This window comes from Falco rusticolus, chromosome 7 (assembly GCF_015220075.1).
Source record: "Falco rusticolus isolate bFalRus1 chromosome 7, bFalRus1.pri, whole genome shotgun sequence".
In the NCBI taxonomy this organism is placed as follows: domain Eukaryota; kingdom Metazoa; phylum Chordata; class Aves; order Falconiformes; family Falconidae; genus Falco; species Falco rusticolus.
The window spans coordinates 19375297-19394241 of record NC_051193.1 but is presented as its reverse complement, the minus strand read 5'-3'; the positions used below and the strand labels follow the sequence as shown (position 1 = coordinate 19394241).

Sequence of the window (18945 nt, the reverse complement as noted above, 5' to 3'; positions counted from 1 at the left end):
AGGCAGTGTTCAGGCTAGTGACTGTTGTATATAGCGGCTCAATGGTATAAACAAATTTAGAAATATTTGTAGGAGAGGGTCACTGTTAATCCAGTGAAGCTTCCTGCATGAGACAGGTGGGATTAAGGTCTGACAGCACTGTAATTCTATTTATTTATTTATTATTCTCATTTTCTTTTAGAACCATGACCTACATTCAGTGACTCCTCTGTCTGGCCATATTTACTAGAACCATTTCTTGTACAAATTAAGGAGTGGGCCACATTTACTAGAAATAATGCTGAACAAACCAAACATTGCAGCTCAAGCTACCTCTCTTTAGCCGGTAGCTCTGTGACAGCCAAGACCTCATCTTGCTATTCAGTTCTGTGCAGCTTCTCACCTTCAAAATACAACCTAGCTTCATAAATGTCTGCTTAATCAGAGTGTAATGCTTAAAGTTCAAGATATGGGAGATTTAGTTCAAAGCAGTATCTACCTATGTCATCTTCCTTTGAAATGCACACATCTAGGTAGGTATAGATGTGTAATGCCATTTCCTTTGGTACCTGGGAGTGAAACAGTGCCCGCAGTCCTTAAAGCCAGCCGTCTATGCCGTACTGGGTCTTAGCTTTTGGGTACTACTCTTAGGGCATGTGATACTTCGTATTTGTAGGGCATTTTCCTGTCTTGACAGTCTGTAAGCGTGTCCCATCCATCAGGAACGCATGAAATTGTTCAGACTACTTACTGTCTTTTGGGGGTTGTTTTGTTTTGGGGTTTTTTTAGGGGGGAGTGTTTGTTGGGGTTTTTTTAATTATTATAAGCGTGATTAAATCAGTAGAAAATCAACAAATGTGTTTTAAAAAATTACTTTGTAAACCTTCCTTCTAACCTACAAGCACATTATTTCCAGCCAATTAAACACAAGGGAAATGGTGCCCAGCTACAAATAGCAATGCAACAGCGCCAAATGAATACTTCACAGTACTGTGACAAAACTTCTATAGCGTTACCGATTTCAGCACTGCTATAAATATCCTCACCAGTGCAGTCTTTGCACGCACTTGTAACCTCAATGTACAGCAGCTTGGACTGCCACATGTGCTGACATTAGTCCCAGATGTTTGCATGCAGTAGCAAGGACAAGCAGAAAAGACAGGCTGAGGAACGGAGCAGAAATAACATGGAGTGTTACCCCAAAAGGAAACAAGCATTGGTTGTTGGGTGCAGAGGGGTCCTGGGATAGGGGAGGTACAAGCTTTAGCCATGGTGAAGCTCATTATGTTGAGTTTCTGGTTTCACGTAGTGGAAACCGCAACAGGATGGTCTGCAAGTCACTGGGCAACACTGGTGAGAGACGGCATGTAGCAGCTGGGAAGAAGGGAATAGGAGAGGACGAAAGGAAATCTCCTGGTGTGAGTGCTGGAAAGATACCCTGAGCACTAGACTAGCTACAGTTCTGGTCTGTGTTTAACACTTGAGCCAGCACATATTTAACACAAGGTTTGCTATGAGCTTACCCACATTTACAGTTCAGACTTGGTGACTGTCAAGTTTGACCTATGTGTAAGAATGAAAAAAACGGGGATTTTCAGGTATGTGTTCTGCATGGGTATTGAAGCCTGGAGTTCACCTGTCCCATGCACTGTTCAGGTGCACCAGGATTAAAACAAGAGTGAGGAAGTAAATCTGAATCCAACAGCCAAGTATCCTCCTGCTCATAGCTAAAGTTCTGTGGAAGTTTTAAAGGTTTCTAGAGTTAAAATGCTAAACTGTTACTAAAGCATTCTGTGCTGCTAGAATAGGACTAGATGCTCAATTTTGGCCTTTTGGCTATCTTAATTTTTTCTTTAAAATTAGAAAAATGTCATTTGATTTTTACCTGGCTTAAGGCTGCATTTGGGGTGTGAAATGAGGAGTCTGATTGCTTTGCTTAATTCAGGTGAAATTCTGAGGGGGGATGGTTTGGTTTGGTTTTTATACTGTGCCATGTGTGCTCTATTTTACAAGTCTGAAAAACTCCACTGGTATCTCCACACCAAGTAATCTTTTTGCAAGAAGCATTTGCCCTCTCCCCAACTACTTTGTCTGACTTTAAAGGAAAGGAGGAGTTTGCTCAAAACATACACAGGTCTTCCCAGATGGATGCAAACCTTACACAGCAGAACTGCTGCTGGAGAAAGAGCATAGAAGAGTCATCTTAACTCTGGGCAGAGCATGTGCACAAGAAATACAATGGATTTCTGTTCCATAGGTACTCTTGAGAAGGTCTGACAGTCGTGCTTGCTATCGACTGTAACAGGGCTTTGTCCTGGCAATGGGCTTCAGATGTATTTTCACTGAGTTTCACAGAAAAGAAGTGGAGATTATAAATATGTGTAAGAGCTTCATGATGTACCATTTCTGTTACCATGGGGACATAATTGTAATAGCAGTCATTTTTCCTTTTATTTTCTTTTTTTTTTTCAGTACATCATTGTTAACAAGAGATTGTATTTAGATTTGAACACATTCATCTTGGCAAAGACAAGCAGGGATCAGGCGTGTGAAATGAGTAAAGCACAGGATAGCAGCACATTTTGTGCGAAAAAAAATATTCTTTTGAAGAGTAAGAGGAGGAGGTTTCTTAGGAATTCCCATGATTCACTATAGGTTTCACTCAGTTCAATTATTAAATACAGCACAGAGCTTAAAGTGCAGTTACATTTATTGCAAGCGTGCAAAGTAATAACCGTGTTCTGCTGCCTTATTTATACTCCTTGACTCCGTTGTACTCCACGGCAGACTCCCATGGAGAGGACTGAACCCTGAATCAGTGTTAAATACTGACTCCAGGTCCTGATTATCATTGCCAGCCTGACACAGGCAGGCATCCCAGCTCGGAATGTATACTGGGACCTGTGAGCTACCAACCGCTCCACAGGCTGAGAGGGAGCAACAGAGGCCTGTAGCCCCACTCCTTGGACAGCATCGAGACAAGAGGGAGTCAAATCCTTGCGGCCTTATTTATTTGCCTAGAGGCTAGCTGCAAAACTCAGCTGATGGTGCCAAACGGGGAGGAGCGGCTGCCCCCCCAGAGGCTGCGCTGCCCTTCAGCGAGACCTGGGCAGGCTGGAGAGCTGGCGGAGAGGGACACGGGGAAGTGCCACCAAGGCCAGCGTAGGGTCCTGCCCAGGGAGGGACGGCCCCACGCAGCAGCACAGGCTGGGGCTGCCCTGCTGGGGGGCAGCTCTGCGGGGAAGGGACTGGGCTGCTGGGGGACAGCAGGGTGCCCACGAGCCAGCAGCGTGCCCCGGTGGCCAAGGGGCCAGCGGTGCCCTGGGGTGTACGAGGAGGAGCGTGGCCGGCAGGTGGGGGGAGGTGACCCTCCCCTCTGCTCTGCCCTGGTGAGGCCGCAGCTGGAGCCGTGCCCAGTGCTGGGCTCCCCGGTTCCAGACAAGGAACTATGGGAGAGGGTCCAGTGAGGGGCTACAGAGATGATGAGGGGACTGAAGCGTCTCCCTGATGACAAAAGGCTGGGAGAGCCGGGGTTGCCCGGCCTGGCGAGGAGAAGGCTGAGAGGGATCTTCTCCACGCACACAAACACCTGACTGGGGTGTCAGGGGGACGGGGCCAGGCTCTTGGCTGTGGTGCCCAGCGACAGGGCAGGGGGCAGCGGGCACAAACTGGGACACAGGCAGCTCCAGCTGGGTGTGAGGAAGAACTTCCTTCCCTGGAGGGTGGCAGAGCCCTGGCACAGGCTGCCAGAGGGGCTGTGGAGTCTCCTTCCCTGGAGACATCCCAAACCCACCCGGACGTGACTGTGCAGCCTGCTGGAGGGGACCCTGCTGTGGCAGGGGTTGGGCTGGGTAGTCTCTGAGGTCCCTTCCAGCCCTGATCGACCTGTGCTTCTGTGATAGGTCTGGCTGTACCTGTTCTGGTAATGCCAGGACAACATTATATCAAAAGATTTGACTCTTTATTCTTGCTAATCAACTTTAAGTCATACTTGATGTTTAGTAAGTCCTTCTCCTCAAAATATTCCTAAGTCATATGGAAATGCTGTTATAGCATGTATATTTAGCAAACAAAGGTGGAAGGAAAGCGGGTGGTTTCTCAAGGAGAGAAGAGAAAGGTACGGGGGGACAGGGGGCTGAACACAAAGCTGTCTCGTCCTCTCCCTTTGTGCGATCAGAGCACACAGCTCCAGCACAAGCCTGCTGCTGGCATTCTTCTATCCTATTTTTGTGAATAATGGCATCAGAAATTTCCACACCTGACCAGAGCATGTTGTCCACATTTTAGCATCAGTTCAGATGCTGAAACTGTAGAATCTTTGAGGACCACCAGAGTCACAGAGATAGAGGCATTTGACTAGGACAGAACCATGAGGAACAGCCCTGTCCACTACACATGGACATAGGTAAGGCCAGCTTCAGAGGACCAGTTAGCAAAGTGTTGTTACTCATCCCAGAGAGTCTCTCTAACTGTACTATCTTATCTCCATCTTTCCAAGTGTAGGCAAATTAAACAAGAAGGAGTAGCTCCAAAATTCCTGATGTTAATGTTACATGATCCATTATCCTTGATGCCTTGGGGTCTCTGTTCAATCTAGGATACAGCACAGCCATCACCATGGCAATTAAAAAGTTCCCTGGAGAAGGGTGTAGTACAAAATATATTGCTTATCCTGCTGAACATCTCTGCAGCTATTGACACAAGAAGTATTACAAAGACACCTTGATAACTCAGGAAGAGAGGATAAATCAGCATCACAGAAAATCAAGTTATTCCTTACCCTACATGCTCTAAGGGACAGGTTTGAGAGTTGTCTTTTACAGGGTCTTAATTTTCAACTTTCCCTAAAAATCCATATGGTCCCTACTTCTCTTCAGTGCCTGTAAAGAGTCACTGACAAAAGTACTGAGAAACCGTGAGCTTGGCTGAGAGGAACATATTGATGAAAATCAACTGTGTGTCTGTCTCTTCACAAATGCAACAAGCGTCATGACTGAAATGTCAGAACACCTACACAGTCCTTCAGGCTGCTGTTTTCTGCAACACAAAAGAGCAAACTCTCTCCTATGAAAAGAACATTTCTGTCTGGTGGGGTCAGAGATGGAGCGAGCGCGCCAAAAGCCATAAAAAATGCTTAGTTGAGCTCAGTGCGTGGTTCAGTCAGACTTGCCAGTGCTCGTTATTTTTTCTGTCTTTGTTCTTGCATTTAGTAGCAGTGGGTGAGAGGCCTGTTTCTTTCCTCTCAAATATCTAAGCGACATAACTGTGCAGTTATTGAGAGTAATTACGGGGATGCCAACTACAGAAATACCTTAATACTCATGGCTGAACAGAGAAAAACAAGCCAATAGAAGTCCAAAGCAGTAGTGCTGTGCAGTTAAACATGTGTGGGGTCCAACTCTGCATACAGTTATCCATCATCTTCCCTTCAGGCTACTCCATTATAAGGATCATATAAGCAATACGGAGACACGATGATCAGCTATGCAAATATGGCTCCACATCACTACTAGAGCATTTTGGAGAGAGGAACTCGATAAATATCATATTCTCACGTTGCTTCCTGCCATGCTCTTTGCACTTCCCAGTTAGCTGTTGTTGAAGCCAGTGTTAGCAGCCTTTCCTTTTTACAAACCAAATTCTAGTTTCAGACAACATGTATGAAAATGCAAGCATAATTCAAGGTCAAGCCCAAATATACATTTTACTTCAGGTTTCTTCTGGTTATTCTTGGAAAATAATTATTTCAATTTTGAATAAATTAAAAAGTCAAAATAAATTAGCTAACATTAAAAATATTTAAGTAATCAAAATTCTAAGTGAATTTTAAAAGATTTCTTCTTCTATATAAGCACATGTACGTATATGCTCTCTGCTGCCAACCCATTGTGAAATCTTTTTTTTTCTTTGCCTTTTTTGTAACTCTGAGATATATTTAGATTGGAAGCAGTAGGATTGTTTAGTAGTCTATTCAGGCAAACATGGTGAGGAGTTCAGGAGAAACTGAAGAATTCACATCTGTATCATCTAAATTTGAAGTAATTAACATTTGAATGTTTCTATGTTAATACTCTGTTCATAGATAGGAAAGTGTTTGCTTGCAATCCATCGACAATACTTCGTTCAACCACTGTCAGCACAATTAGATTTGTAAATTACTGAAAATTTTTTATACTGTGTGCTTTTCCGAGAGAAAAGTAGGCACTGTACCCACACAAGCCTGAGAACAGAACCCTAAAATGAAAGAGGGAAGAGACACAGAATGCCACCTACTTGATTGCCCAGGAGCCACAGCCCATGAGGACTACCATTTAAAAACGTTAAACCACAACTGGCAATCTAAGCCAGTCCCCAGGCTCCTCTGGTAACACAGGTGCTCCCGAGAACGGTGTCTGAGGGTAGGTGCGCTGCTTTGGCTGCACCTCCTGCCTCCCTTGCCACCGTCCCCGAGACTGCTGCGGCACCCTTCCTGCCAGCCTGTAGACCCACACACACCAGGTTAGAGGAGCGGGACAGGAGTGGTGCTGCTTAGGTGTGGGTTGCTTTTCCCCAGATAATTCATCCAGCCCACAGCATCTGCCCACAGCCCTTCCAGAAGACTTCCCAGAAAAGAAATGGGTCCAGCAGGGGCAACCACCTGCATCTGAAGTCCTTCCTCAGTGCACACTGACACTGCAGTCAGAGGCAAATCAAACCCAGAAGAGCCAAGTCAACTCCCTTCTTTATGTGTACAGTAAACCAGGCTTTCCCAAGAAACGCCAGATTTATAAAGCATGTAATCTGTGTGTGCACAGAAATGACAGCAGACGAGTAGAGAGACTAGACGGCACGCACCGAGCGCATCGCTCCCGCCGCAGCTGTACGTTTTGTGCTGCACCCTATGGAGCCAGATGCTCAGCTGCCGGAGAGCAGTGCAGCCCCGCGGTCCTCTCAAACATTTCATACAAACTTCCACAGGCTGTAACAAGCTGATCCACACGGTCAAAACAAAGGACACAAACTCATGTATTAAGCAGTGACATGATGTATTGTCTAGTACTTGAACGTGACAGAAATACTGTCATTTTAATTTTATATAGCCTTAAAAAAAAAAAAAAAAAAGGAACTATTCTGAGTATTACAGGGAGTATATTTGTTTCAGTCTCCAAACTTCTGTGAATTACAAGCTTTTTATAAGAACAAGTACTAGCTAGCCAGACCTGACTCCCAAAACGTATGTCTTGTGCTGTAGTTTTGCTTTATTAGTTGATCAGTGAGGACTAGTAATAATTACTAAATTATGTGGCTTTGCAAATTCTGTTGCTTTAATAAGAGGTCCTGTGTAAAATGTAAAAGCTTTATGTTGTGGTCCCTGTGCTCTACAGCAGTCCCTCACACCAGAATCTGTTTTCTAGGAGCTTAATCATACTTTTCACAGTGAGGATGCAAACCTTCTCACCACAAGTGGCATACCAGCAGAGGTCTACTCGCTATTTCCGTTAATGGGGCATCCATACCAATGTAGTTAGAAAACAAAGAAATGAAGTACTGAGCTTTTTTGATTCATTCTGATTATTTATATATACAAAGGGTGAGAAAAATGTTAAGAGAAACTGCTTTACTTTACTCATATTTAAAAAACCCAACAAACAAAACCAGAAAAACCCCAACTGTGTTTTGTACTATAATTCCAAAGTCCTCTCCTGTGGAAGTAAAAGCAGAACAGAAGTTCTGACTTCCACATACGATGAACATCTCTAATGTCGTCTAGTTAACCATTACCAGAAGTCTTTTATTTTTCCTTCCTGCAAACTGCCTTCAGTTCATGGAAAATCAGTGCTTCTCATTCCATCTTACAGAATAGAGCCTGTTTGAAATACCTTTCCAGATCTAACACTGAGAAGTCTAGGTAAAAGAAATGCTAGGTAAAAGGAGAAAATAGTCAAAAAAGCCAGAAGATACTTAGAAGCACAGGAAAAAAAGGACAAATGCCACTGAAGGAAGGTTGTGGTTTGTCTTAGTTACCAGATTCTCGCCACCACAGGGCACGGAGAGGAGCTGTCTGCTAGTTTAAGTGGATCGATTATCAGAGTATTTTACACCGTTACTTGAAAAGGTCTGTTCCTCTTATTTCTTGGAGAAGCAGAATACTTTTTTTTCTGTTATAATCCAGTAACTTTCATAGGTATTAAACTCACTAAAAATATCGGAAAGCATATCCCAGCACAGTTCCAGTCTTCTAAACTCTCAGGAATAAATGATGGTAGAATGGAAATGGCTGCAAGATGAAAGTGCGCATAGTTTCTCCCTTTAGCATGGAGGGAATGAAGATCAAGCAGCAAAGTGAGAGGAAAATAAAGCTTGGAGAGACTTTTTCTAATGTACACAAATGAATGCTAAAAATTAAAAGAATAATGCAAATTTGATGAGCTTCTGCCACAACCATTGTTTGCAAAGAGGCTGCTGAGGTTTGATAAACAGCTTAGGAACTTCTTCAGCACCATTTCTCAACAAGCCTCTTGATTTGGTTGTTTTATTCGTCTTTCCCGATTTAAATTTCTTTTTTCTTTTTTCATTTTTGCGGGGGAGATGTTTGTTTTATAGTCTGTTTCTTTACAGAGGCTGTTCTGCTTCTGTGAATGACAGCATAATTTTCTTTTTTTTCAAGATATTTTACATTACTATCCTGCCCGGTGGGTCCGGGGTATTTGATTGCAAATACTGAGCTGCAGATTCTTATGCAGAGGCTTTGCTAAGCACTGTATGTAAGTCATTGAAGTCAACTGTATCACTTACACTGTGTAAAATGAAACAAGGACGAAAGCCCTTGAATATATAAATCTAAGTCATACAAGTAACCAAGGGCAATGTAGGATGAGCAAACTTTGACTGCCTTCAGATAAAGGTAAAAAAGTTTCCATGCTTTCATTTTTCCTTTGGTCTGCACAAGTGAGTTGAACAGCCTAAAGGAACAAGATTTCTCTGGAGATTCTGCTGCTGCTCACTACATACAAACAACTATTCAGCACTTTTCTTTCCCCTAACTAGAAATTAAAAAAAGAAACATAAGAAACTGGAAAATAAGTGAAAAATGTTGCTTAGTAAATTATTTAATTAGCTAGTAAACGTCTGGTGGAAACATGAAAGATTCCTGACTAAATGGTGTTATGCAATGTAAGTAAGAACTTGACTAATTACGTAGATAAATCACTAAATTCAATGTACTTGAATAAATTATTAAATGTTGATTCTTCAGCCAGTACAAAAAAAAAAAAACTAATTTATGATCAGAGCTGACCAAAATTGACATGTTCATACCGTCCAAAATGTTTCCCGCTGCCAGCCTTGCTGCAGAAGTCGCAGGCGAAGGCAGCATCGATCCAGCATTCCCACAAGTTTAGCAGCTTGGCTCAGACAGAGTTGGAACTAGCTTGGGGGTTTGCTAAATATATGACAGATTTTAAGTGTCATATCTTAATGAAGCGGAACCAGAGGTAAGAGGTTTGTGAGTAGTTCAAGCTGATCTACATTTGAAGTCAGTCACCTAGAAAAATAACTACCCAAAAAATGGGTACAGCTAACTGCCCAGTCCCAGAGGATGGGCACAAAGCCCAAGGGGCAGGAATGTGAAGCCAGAAGTAGGTGAGATCGTCGCTTTCAGCAGCAGAGTACTGAGATCAGCTTAGGACACTCACAAAACGGTGTCGCAAGTTCCACATAGAAAGACGTATTACTGAAAATTAATACGAGAAAGCCATTCACCGATCCTAATGCATTAATTCTTCTGCTCTTAACTTCAGCATTTTTATGCTAGTTTTATTTAACACAGTCTTGTATGCTCCAACAGTTACTATCTGAACAATTCTGATGTTAAAAGAATCCAGTCTATCAAAATATAATTAGCTTGTAAATGTTTTGGAACAATGATGATCTTTTCAGCTGTGTTTACATACCATGTAGTACAGGGAGAGTCTGGACCATGCCTACAAGTATAGTTGATGGAATGATACAAATCATACAAATACCTTCCCTCATACAGAGGCAGTATTGACCTGTCTTCGGTTCCAGTCACTTAGGCTCAAATTAAATGCAATACAACCCAAGCCTCCAGCAGACGGATGACTTCCAGTGCATCCAAATACTTTTTAGAATACAGTACTCAAAATTTCACATAATTTAGGCTTTGAAAAAAAGGTGCATCAAATTGGGTCAAACCAGTCCTTTCACTCAACTTTTACAACAAGACAATGTTAAATCCTAGTTTTGCCCTCAGTATTCTCTAAACCCCTCCCAAACTTGTCATCTGCAAATTTAATTAAAATATTACTTATTCTATTTCCAGATGAATGAAAAGCCTGACCTGTTCCTGGGGAATCTCACCACGTAACTAAAATCTCACCACTTTGACAGCAAACTACTGACAACTACTCTTAAGATTTTCTAACCAGTTCTGCTATGTGGGATTGCCAAGGCCTTATTCTCCAGTTTTCGGCTAAGAATGTTATTCAGAAAGGCTTTATTAAAGTCAAAATACATACCTTGCTGCAAATAGTCAAGGAACCTGATATGCTTCACTAAAAGTACCTTTATGGGGTGTACCCATTTCTGTTGAAGAAGATGCCTCATCTTTCTAGAAGTGTTTTTTAGTGTTGTTCCCAAGTTGGAACAAGGGAAGTTCTGCTTAGATGTTAGGAAAATTAATCGACCATGATGATAGTTTTAATATTGGACAGGTTGCCCAAGGAGGTTGTGGAATCTCTCTCTGCAGAAGTGTTCAGTACCTGACTGGACACAGTCCTGAGTAACATGCTCTGTTTAGACATGTTTGGAGCAGGGTGGTGGACTAGATGACCTCTGGAAGCCCCTTCCAAACTCAAGTAAGACCACAGGATTCTTCAGCTCGTTTAGATAGCAGTAAAAATTGAGTTTAAACTATCACTGTATATCTCAATGTGTTCCAGTTCTTCATGTCTGTGTCTCTAAGCAGTAATTTGCAGTGTAAATGTATGATCATTTTGTGTTAATTTCTAAGGTTTCATCTCCTGACCTTTGGGGATGGAATTCCCTCAGATACGATTCTCTTAATTGTGTTAATTTACAGTAGATACAAATATGGCTATTGTAAAAATGTCAGGCTAGGCACAAAATTCATACCTTTGTGATCACTGTGTTTGGTTTTCTATGCCATTTGCTATTCTGCATGAGATGCAGCAGAGCAGGAACAGCACTGCTGCTACATCTATTCCTAGTGTGCGCTCCAAACCAATAGGTAGCGGCTGAATATTCTCCTCTGATGGTACTACTGGGATAGATGTTAAAAGAGGAAATGTTAGAAGGTGTTTGCTTCCACATAGCATTTAAAAAAGTGGTGGCTTTATTTTTATCTAGTATGGAAATTGTATCAGCGTATTTCAGGAATCTATTTCTCTAAAATGCATATGCTGGAATTTTTTTCCTAAATGTAAGTCAGGTTCATACTCCACATCAACACTGAAATACTAGATGGGCACAGGCCAAAGACTAGCTTCTGGTGCAAGTAGTGGGGTTTCCATGAGGTGAGATGTAAATAAAAATAAGTAGCGTCTCTACATCATGTTCTTTATTTTTTTGACATTGTATTGAAGCTATGACCTTGACCAACTATGAACACCCATTAACCCCTCTTCCCCTCCTGCCACTCAGGTAGGCAGATACCCTTAGAATCTGTTCGTTAAGATTTTCCCTCTGTGTTTATTCTTAAACTTTTTTTGTTTTCTTAAGTCAGAAATTTCCAAATATTTTCTCATTCAGATTCAAAGAGATGCTTATTATCAGGCTATTCATCCAATATACATTGCTTTCCAGCAAGGAGTTTTGAAACAAGATTTCAGCAAATTCAAGAAGGAAGTACGTTATTCTTTATTTCTTTCATCAAAATGCTTAGCATTTCTCATTTTAAGATATTTGAAAAAAAAATTATAAAAAGCAAAAGAAACCTCTTATTCAGTCTTCTGATATTATAACAACTGAAATGCCCTTGAATAACACTTCTGGCCAGCTGGCTGTCTCCGCTTTATTTTCACTTCAGGATGATTTAATTGCAAGATTGTTTGCAAAGGTTTAAGAGCACTGATTTTTCTATTAAGGAGTGCAGGAATAAAGCAAACTGAAGGAACTTAAAAGCTCTCTCTTGAAAGCTCTTATTAACCTGACACAGAAGCTTTTTTTAAGCCCACTCCTTTCAAACCTCTTCCTTTTCAGTTCGCCCTCCATCCTCTTCTACCCAAATTCCACCTTTCTTCCAAACTCCTTGGCTGTCTCTCAGGTCCACCACACATTCCCACTTCTCCTCTAAGCACTCCCCCAGCCTCCTAGCTCTCCTGTGTCCCCGAACTGCATTCTTCTCACACTGCCAGCCTTCCCTCCCCATTCCCTCCCAAAAGCAACACTTCCTATGATTTACTGGGTCAGCTTGCATTCTCATTAGGCAGTTCATCAACTCTATTTTCTAATGAACTAAACAAAATTGAGGCAATCGCCACTTACTAGTAGTCCTGATACTAGCATGCATATTAATATGCGATACCAACAGAAAGAAAAGCGTATCTGCAAGCATAGAGTAGAAATAATTGCTAGTTTTAGAAGGAAAGGGTTAAACTAAAAACGTGAGGTAGGAAACACCCTCTGTATTTCACAAGGGCTTCATATAAAGTCTCTCTTTCCTGTCAGTAAAGTCAGAGTGGAATGGAAGAGGCTTCAAGTAAGGGATGGCAGCAGCCAGGATCCAGCCTGGCAGAGTCTGTCCTGGCAGGGATTTGATGGATCCGCTCTGGATCAGTGTGACTCCCAGTACAGCTGCCATCAGATAGGAAGCCAGTAAAGTGAATATACAAACCACAGGGAAGTATGATGGTGCTATGTTTTGCTTCTAGCTTGTTAAACCAGTAATTGTTATTGTGAGTAGCTGTCATCCCCACCAGCATTTGCTTCTCGTTGACAATGAAGAAAACTCATTTGTTTTATATTGTGAAGCTTAATTTACTTCATGGCTGGTTTTTCTTTGCCTGTCAATCCCAGACCTCAGAGAAAGAAATGCAGTCAGTTTCATAGCAAGCACAATGAGCTGTAACTAAACTGCCAGTACAAAACCTACGGCTTCTTACTGATTATGAAGGTTTTGGGGGTTTTTTTGTTGGCTTTTTTTTTTTTTTTGAAAGGCGCATAGGATCAAAAACTCCCTTCAAATCATATTCGCCGAGACTGCCAGTCATTGACTATACCCAGATTGGCTAATGATCTGTGGATATTTGCCCTTCAGTTTGTACAGTTTCTCATTTAACTTGACAACTCCAGAAGAAATTAACTCTGTGAAGTTGACTGCCTGCTGGCCTTGAGCCACTTGTGTCTCCAACAGCCAACTGTTCACACAGGAGGCAAGGGCATGGGTACAGCCACGCCAGGAGCACGAGGAGGAGAGCCCCCCACTATTAACTCACAGCAATGCAAAGGAAACCTCCAGAGTATAGACACAGTTTAAGCAGGAAAAGCGTCTCATGGGTATTGAGCTTATTCTATTCAGGGAACATTTTTGATGACACAAAGAAGGTTCCTGTAAGGTATGTCATCACTAGGAGGGTCTGGCCCCACAACAAACCTTTCCCAGGGTGGTTAATACTTAAAAACACGTTAGCTTAACATATTCGGCCCAAATGTGGCTATACAGAATGACACCAGAAGTGCAATTTCTGAAAGCCAGGGAAGAAATTGGTCTGTTCACAGCTCTCTTATTTTGGATCAAAGTGCTTTTTTGAGCTCTCCTGTTCTGAAATAGTACTACACTACATACAATTAATTTCAGAATTAACAGTAAAAAACCCAACCAAACAACAGAAACCTCACAATATCAGGGTTTATTTTGATAACGGGGATAAAAACCAAGCACTAGAAAATTTTTTCCGGAACAGACAGTTGTACAGACATCCTTTGAAGGGGACTGTACTGTTCTGTACCAAAGCCAAAGCTCCCCCAGTAGCTGTGAGAAGGCACATGCTGCAGCAGGAGGTCATCTCCCAAAAAGGAGCTATGACAGACATTCTTGTAAACCAAGTCCATGGTTGGGAAGGGCTTTTATTGAAGCCTGGTTTAAGATTCAGTTGAAGCACCACGTACCGTACCAAGTTCTGCAGCGATACATTGAAGTGTGGGTTTTTTTCAAGTGCTCAGTTTGAACAGACTGGACCAGGCTGGCTAAGCTTTCCTGAACATACTGGCCTACTGCTACCAGAGCCACAAGCCTAACCAGGGCTATGCAGAACGTATAGCTGCATCCAAGGGCTCCAGCCAGGAGGAGCTGCTGCAGAAGCCTGTTGCACTGGGAAGAGGAGCTAGACCAAAGCTCCGTGACACAGAGGACACGAGGTCCAGAGAACCCAGTGGTTATTACTGTTCTGTCCTTCGCTTTCCCTGCCATACGTGCCAAGAGACCCACGAGGGTTTGAGCCAGCAGGAATAGCTGCAGCAGTAGCCCAGATGGGGACCTTCAGGCATTCAGACCTTTGAAGCACTGCCTGTCCCAAGCTACCCTTTGTTCTCTTCACTTGAGCTTCCACCTCTCAGTTTCCTCTGACCTGCCCTCCTGACTCCCACTGCCCTTCAGATGCCCCTTTGTGTTACCTTGACACATTCTAAGATAATTAGAAAATGAATCATTACATTAATTTATCCCTTACTAACTCAGTATCATTTATTACTTCTGTGTTGTTCCTTGCTTTCATGCTTTTCCTGTTGTCTCCGATTGTCCAAAGGCATTCTTGCTTACTTATCTATTTGGACCAACTCTTTGTGCCTGAGGTCACATACTGCTTGTGTCTGCAGTGTTCAGCACGAGGAGATCTCCTTTATTGCAAAACCTCTAAACCCACCCACAATAAACATCATTAACAACAAAATCATGCCCACATACAGGTAATGTGAAGTTTGTGTCACCTGTTACCTCAACCCACCGGTACCAGCTTTTATCTCACATCAAAGTTTTGGTCTAACACCCGGCTGTCCTCTCCCAGTTCTCAGGTGCCCATGCAGTACAGCCACAGTCTCCACCGAGCGCAGTCTGCCAACACCTTTTGAAATTGTTGTACTCTGCATAAAACCACAATTCCTCCCTCCCCATCATTCAAAGATTACACGACTCCACACGGCTTCTGTTCAGCTCATTGGTGTCACATGTATTACAACTCAAGTGCCATAGGCAACGATACAACTGACATATTTTGCCTGTTGGCTTTAGTGACACTGAAACAGCTTGCTACAACCGCCTACTCTTACTTGAGCAAACAGTAAATACCACAGTGGAAATACACATCCCAGTATTCACCTCAGGGCTTATTAATCAAAAACTTGCAAAAATGTGCATAGGAACTATGAGTATTTAAACCTGCAGAGCTCTGTATCTGTGTGCTGACCTCCAGGTACTAAATGAACAGCATCTGGAGTTTGGCAATCGGCAGCTTGTAAGGGAACAGAAAACACGGCACTTGTCATGAATAATCACATCTTTCTCCTTTTAAATTTGGTTGTGCCTCAAACTTTAAGCATCTGGTTGAAAGATAACAGCATTTTGTGGTTAATACTTGTTTTAAGTAATTCACTTTATTAGTGGCCATAGCTGGCTGTATTCAGTAAAAATGAGTACTGTAAACCCACTTATATGTAGAGTTCCATCCCTGTGCTGCCGTAACAGAGTGAAGCTTGAGTTGCTCATACTTGAACCCAAAAGATCCTGCAGTGCATTTTACACACACATATGCCAAATACTGCACAAGAACATCTACTCATACACCAAACAACTGGTAGTTGCAAATAGAGCAGCTAAAATTTAAGCCTAAGAAATAACATAATTTTCTTATACATTATTTCAATAACAATTGAATTTTGGCCAGCACACCCCCTTCTTCCCCCACCTCCAAAAATAAGAAGCTGTTTAGTGACCACCAGAAATTAAGAACTTTTGTTTTCCATATCCCCCCAGCCTTAGACTACACTTCTTGTTTGTTCTAAGTACAGTTAAGGATGCAAAAGGCAAAGTATTAAGTTTGAGCTTCACCTCAAATATTTCATACTGCCAAGAGGGTAGGGAGATATCGACAAGAGACCTAGGAACAAGGCAAACTAAGTTTACTTCTTTAAAAAGGCAGTCAAAATTTGGTGTTGAGTCCTGAATCATTTGTGCTTTCCACTTGCCTTGCAGCCTTCCTTCACTATCACAGATCTCCACTCCAGGAAGGAATAATCCACCCTTTTTCTTAAAGAAAGAGTTTCCTAGGAGGTTACAGACTCACCACATCCATGATCTGCATGAGGCTGAGAGTGAAATAGACAGTGAGTGGCTGGGAATCATTTGCAACCGGTCGCTCCAGAGGGTTGTAATTTTTCAGCAGCTCCTTGTAAAGCTTCCTTTGGAACTCTCCTTGCAGGGACTCTTTGGGCACAGGAGTAAATAGATAAAAAATAAGGATTCTATATCAGAAAGTAAAGCTAGGACATATGCTCTTTTCCTGCTACCAGATGTTATCTATTATTTTACCTGCTGCATTCCCAGAACAATTCCGCTGTAATTCATACAGTTCATTAGCTACTACAACAAACTCTTATCACACATGTATTGCTCTCTTTCCATCCCAGCCTGTAAGGGGGATTTCCTCTTGGATCATTTCTTGGCTGGCCAGAAGTGATAAATTACAAATGCTAACGATGCTTTGTCAACACGTGCACCCTTTGGTCCAGCAGCAAGGAGTGGTGCAGAGGAAATACACTGCCTGTACTGACCCCTGCCCTGGCACAGCTGTAAGCAGAAAGGCAGAACAGGGATGCGGCAGAGGGCATCAGCAAGGCAGCGGGAGAAAAACGGCCACAGGTCACGCTGCCGCCTGCCCCCGGGCCGCTCCAGGTGGAGAACTCTTGGGGGCGAGTACTGTCCGCTTGGTTCGCGGTTCATGCGGCTATGGACGACGTGAGGGGAGAGGGGTCCTGGCAGAGACGACAGGCACGACATTAACATTCGCGATAATATTCAGGGATTTCTGTCCTTTTTATGCCTCGGATCCAGGCAGAGTCTTCATTCTGCCGTTCTGCTGTGGAGGGAGAGGGAGCCGCTCCGGACGGACGGCGCAGCGTGGACCGGGGGAGAGGCAGGTTCAGAGCGCAAGGGAAGCGGGGAGGGTGGAACCGGTCCCCGAACGCGAGCCCTGCCTGTCCCCGCTCCAGCCGGACTTTCCTCTTCCCGGTTTTCTCTCCCGACCCCCCCAGCCGCAGCTCCGTCCCGCAGCCGCTGCCCCCGCCCGGACCCGCTGCCCCGGCCCCCCGCGCCGCCCCGGCAGCTCCCGGCGCTGCGCGGCCCCAGGGCGCGGCGGGCAGCCCCCGCCCGCAGGGCCAGACGCGGGGCAGGGCCCGAGGTCCCGCCGCGCCCCGGGGAGCCCCGGCAGCCGCCCCCGCCCTCCGCATCCCGCACTCACCGCGCACCAGCCCCGCCGCCGCCAGCAGCCACACCGCCAGCTCCGGGAGGCCCATGCCGCGACAGCCGGCGCGGCAGCGCCACCGCAGCAGCGGCTCCTCCCGCCGCCGAGCCCCGCCAGCGCGGGCAGCCCGGCACGGCAGCGGGTGCGGGCCCGCGGAGCTCCGGCGGCTCGGCCCCTGCCTGCGCCCGCCGCGGCGCTGCCCTACGGCGCTGCCGGCCCGCCCCCGCCGGGCTCCCGCCCCGCCCTGCCCCGCTCCCCGGCGCCCGGGCCGGGCACGGCGCAGCCGCTCGTAGGCGGCCGCCGGAGCGATGCGCAGCGCCGTGCCCGGCCGCCCCGGCGTTATTAAGGGCGGGAGCGGGGCAGCCCCCACCCGCCCCCGCCGGGCAGCCGCGGCCCGCCCCGAGCGCTGCCAGCCGGCGGCCGCCCGCAGCGCGAGGAGCCGCCCCCGGGGGGCTGCGGGCCTGGGGCAGCGCTCCCCCCGCAAGCGCTGGGCGCTCCCCGCGGCGGTGCGGGAGGCTGAGCTGGCCCGCGGCGGTGGGGTGCCCCGGCCGGACAGCCGGCCCGGGGGGCAGCGGGGGAGAGGGCATCCAGGGCAGGGCCAGTCCCTGCTGGCCTGAGCCAGAAATTGGGCTTCGGGCCCGTTTGGGGGGGGGGGGAGATGGGCACAGTGGCGTTGCACACATGGCTGTGCAATCCCCAGCAGGGACGCGGGGCGGGGGGCTCAGGTGCTGGATGCGCTGGCTAGATACCGACCTACAGCCCTGGCTGAGGGGCATTGTGCTAGTGCTGGAAAACCATGTGAGGGACTAAAATGATGCCCGAGCTCCTGCCTGGTGTAAGTATAATGCACCACAGTTGGAAGGCAGGCCTGGACACTTCAGCGCGTTTTGTTGATTGCCTGGCTCACATTTGCAACTTCAAGCACGTTTTTGAGACCATGCTGGGTTCTTTCAGCCCAAATCCCTGCCCTTCAAATCCAGTTGCTGCATTAAATGAATGTCCTAGGCAGCTGCATTTGAGGGAGAATGGTATTGAAGGGTGTCCTCATTTGCAAGGGGTAACCAAACACTTGTTTTTCAAATCACCCAGCAAACAGCAGTTTGTTAGTCCAAGTTCATTCTTGGCTTTAAAAATCCAGGTAATCTGTTGTGGCTGAAGCATTGACCTAATTTATGTAGTCACTGTTTAAATATTTTTAGATGTTGAACTCAGGACCAGATGAAACTGAGGGCAACCCGAGTAGCCCAGCACATTGGTGCATCATGTGTTCCAGCCATAAGGTACAGGAGCACCGAAACATTTCCCTTTTCAGAGGAGCCAACATGCCAAGTGGCTTTACCAAGGGGTGGTGGAAACCAGCAAGTGGCAACGGTGACTCTCCAAAAGCCCAGCCATAGCTAACGTAGGGGCATGCACCGTCAAAGTTCTCACATGTTTAGTTTTTTTTAACAGACCGTCTAGGTTGAGTTTGTTAATTCTGTTTTTCATTTTGTGG

The 18945-nt window shown here is 45.1% G+C and overlaps 1 protein-coding gene across 2 annotated transcripts in view; it reads right to left on the bottom strand.

Moving 5' to 3' along the window:
- Positions 1-17715, bottom strand: part of CHRFAM7A (CHRNA7 (exons 5-10) and FAM7A (exons A-E) fusion) — a 45551-nt gene extending 27836 nt beyond the window's left edge. For both annotated transcript variants that reach the window (XR_005105500.1, XM_037395851.1), the window contains exons 1-2: positions 17448-17715; positions 16275-16414 (exon numbers count right to left, since the gene is read on the bottom strand). Coding sequence is in view for 1 of the 2 variants with exons in the window: in XM_037395851.1 (XP_037251748.1) it covers positions 16275-16414; positions 17448-17502 (195 nt within the window). In the remaining variant the exon portion in view is untranslated. The remainder of the gene's footprint in view (positions 1-16274; positions 16415-17447) is intronic.
- Positions 17716-18945: the final 1230 nt, after the last annotated feature.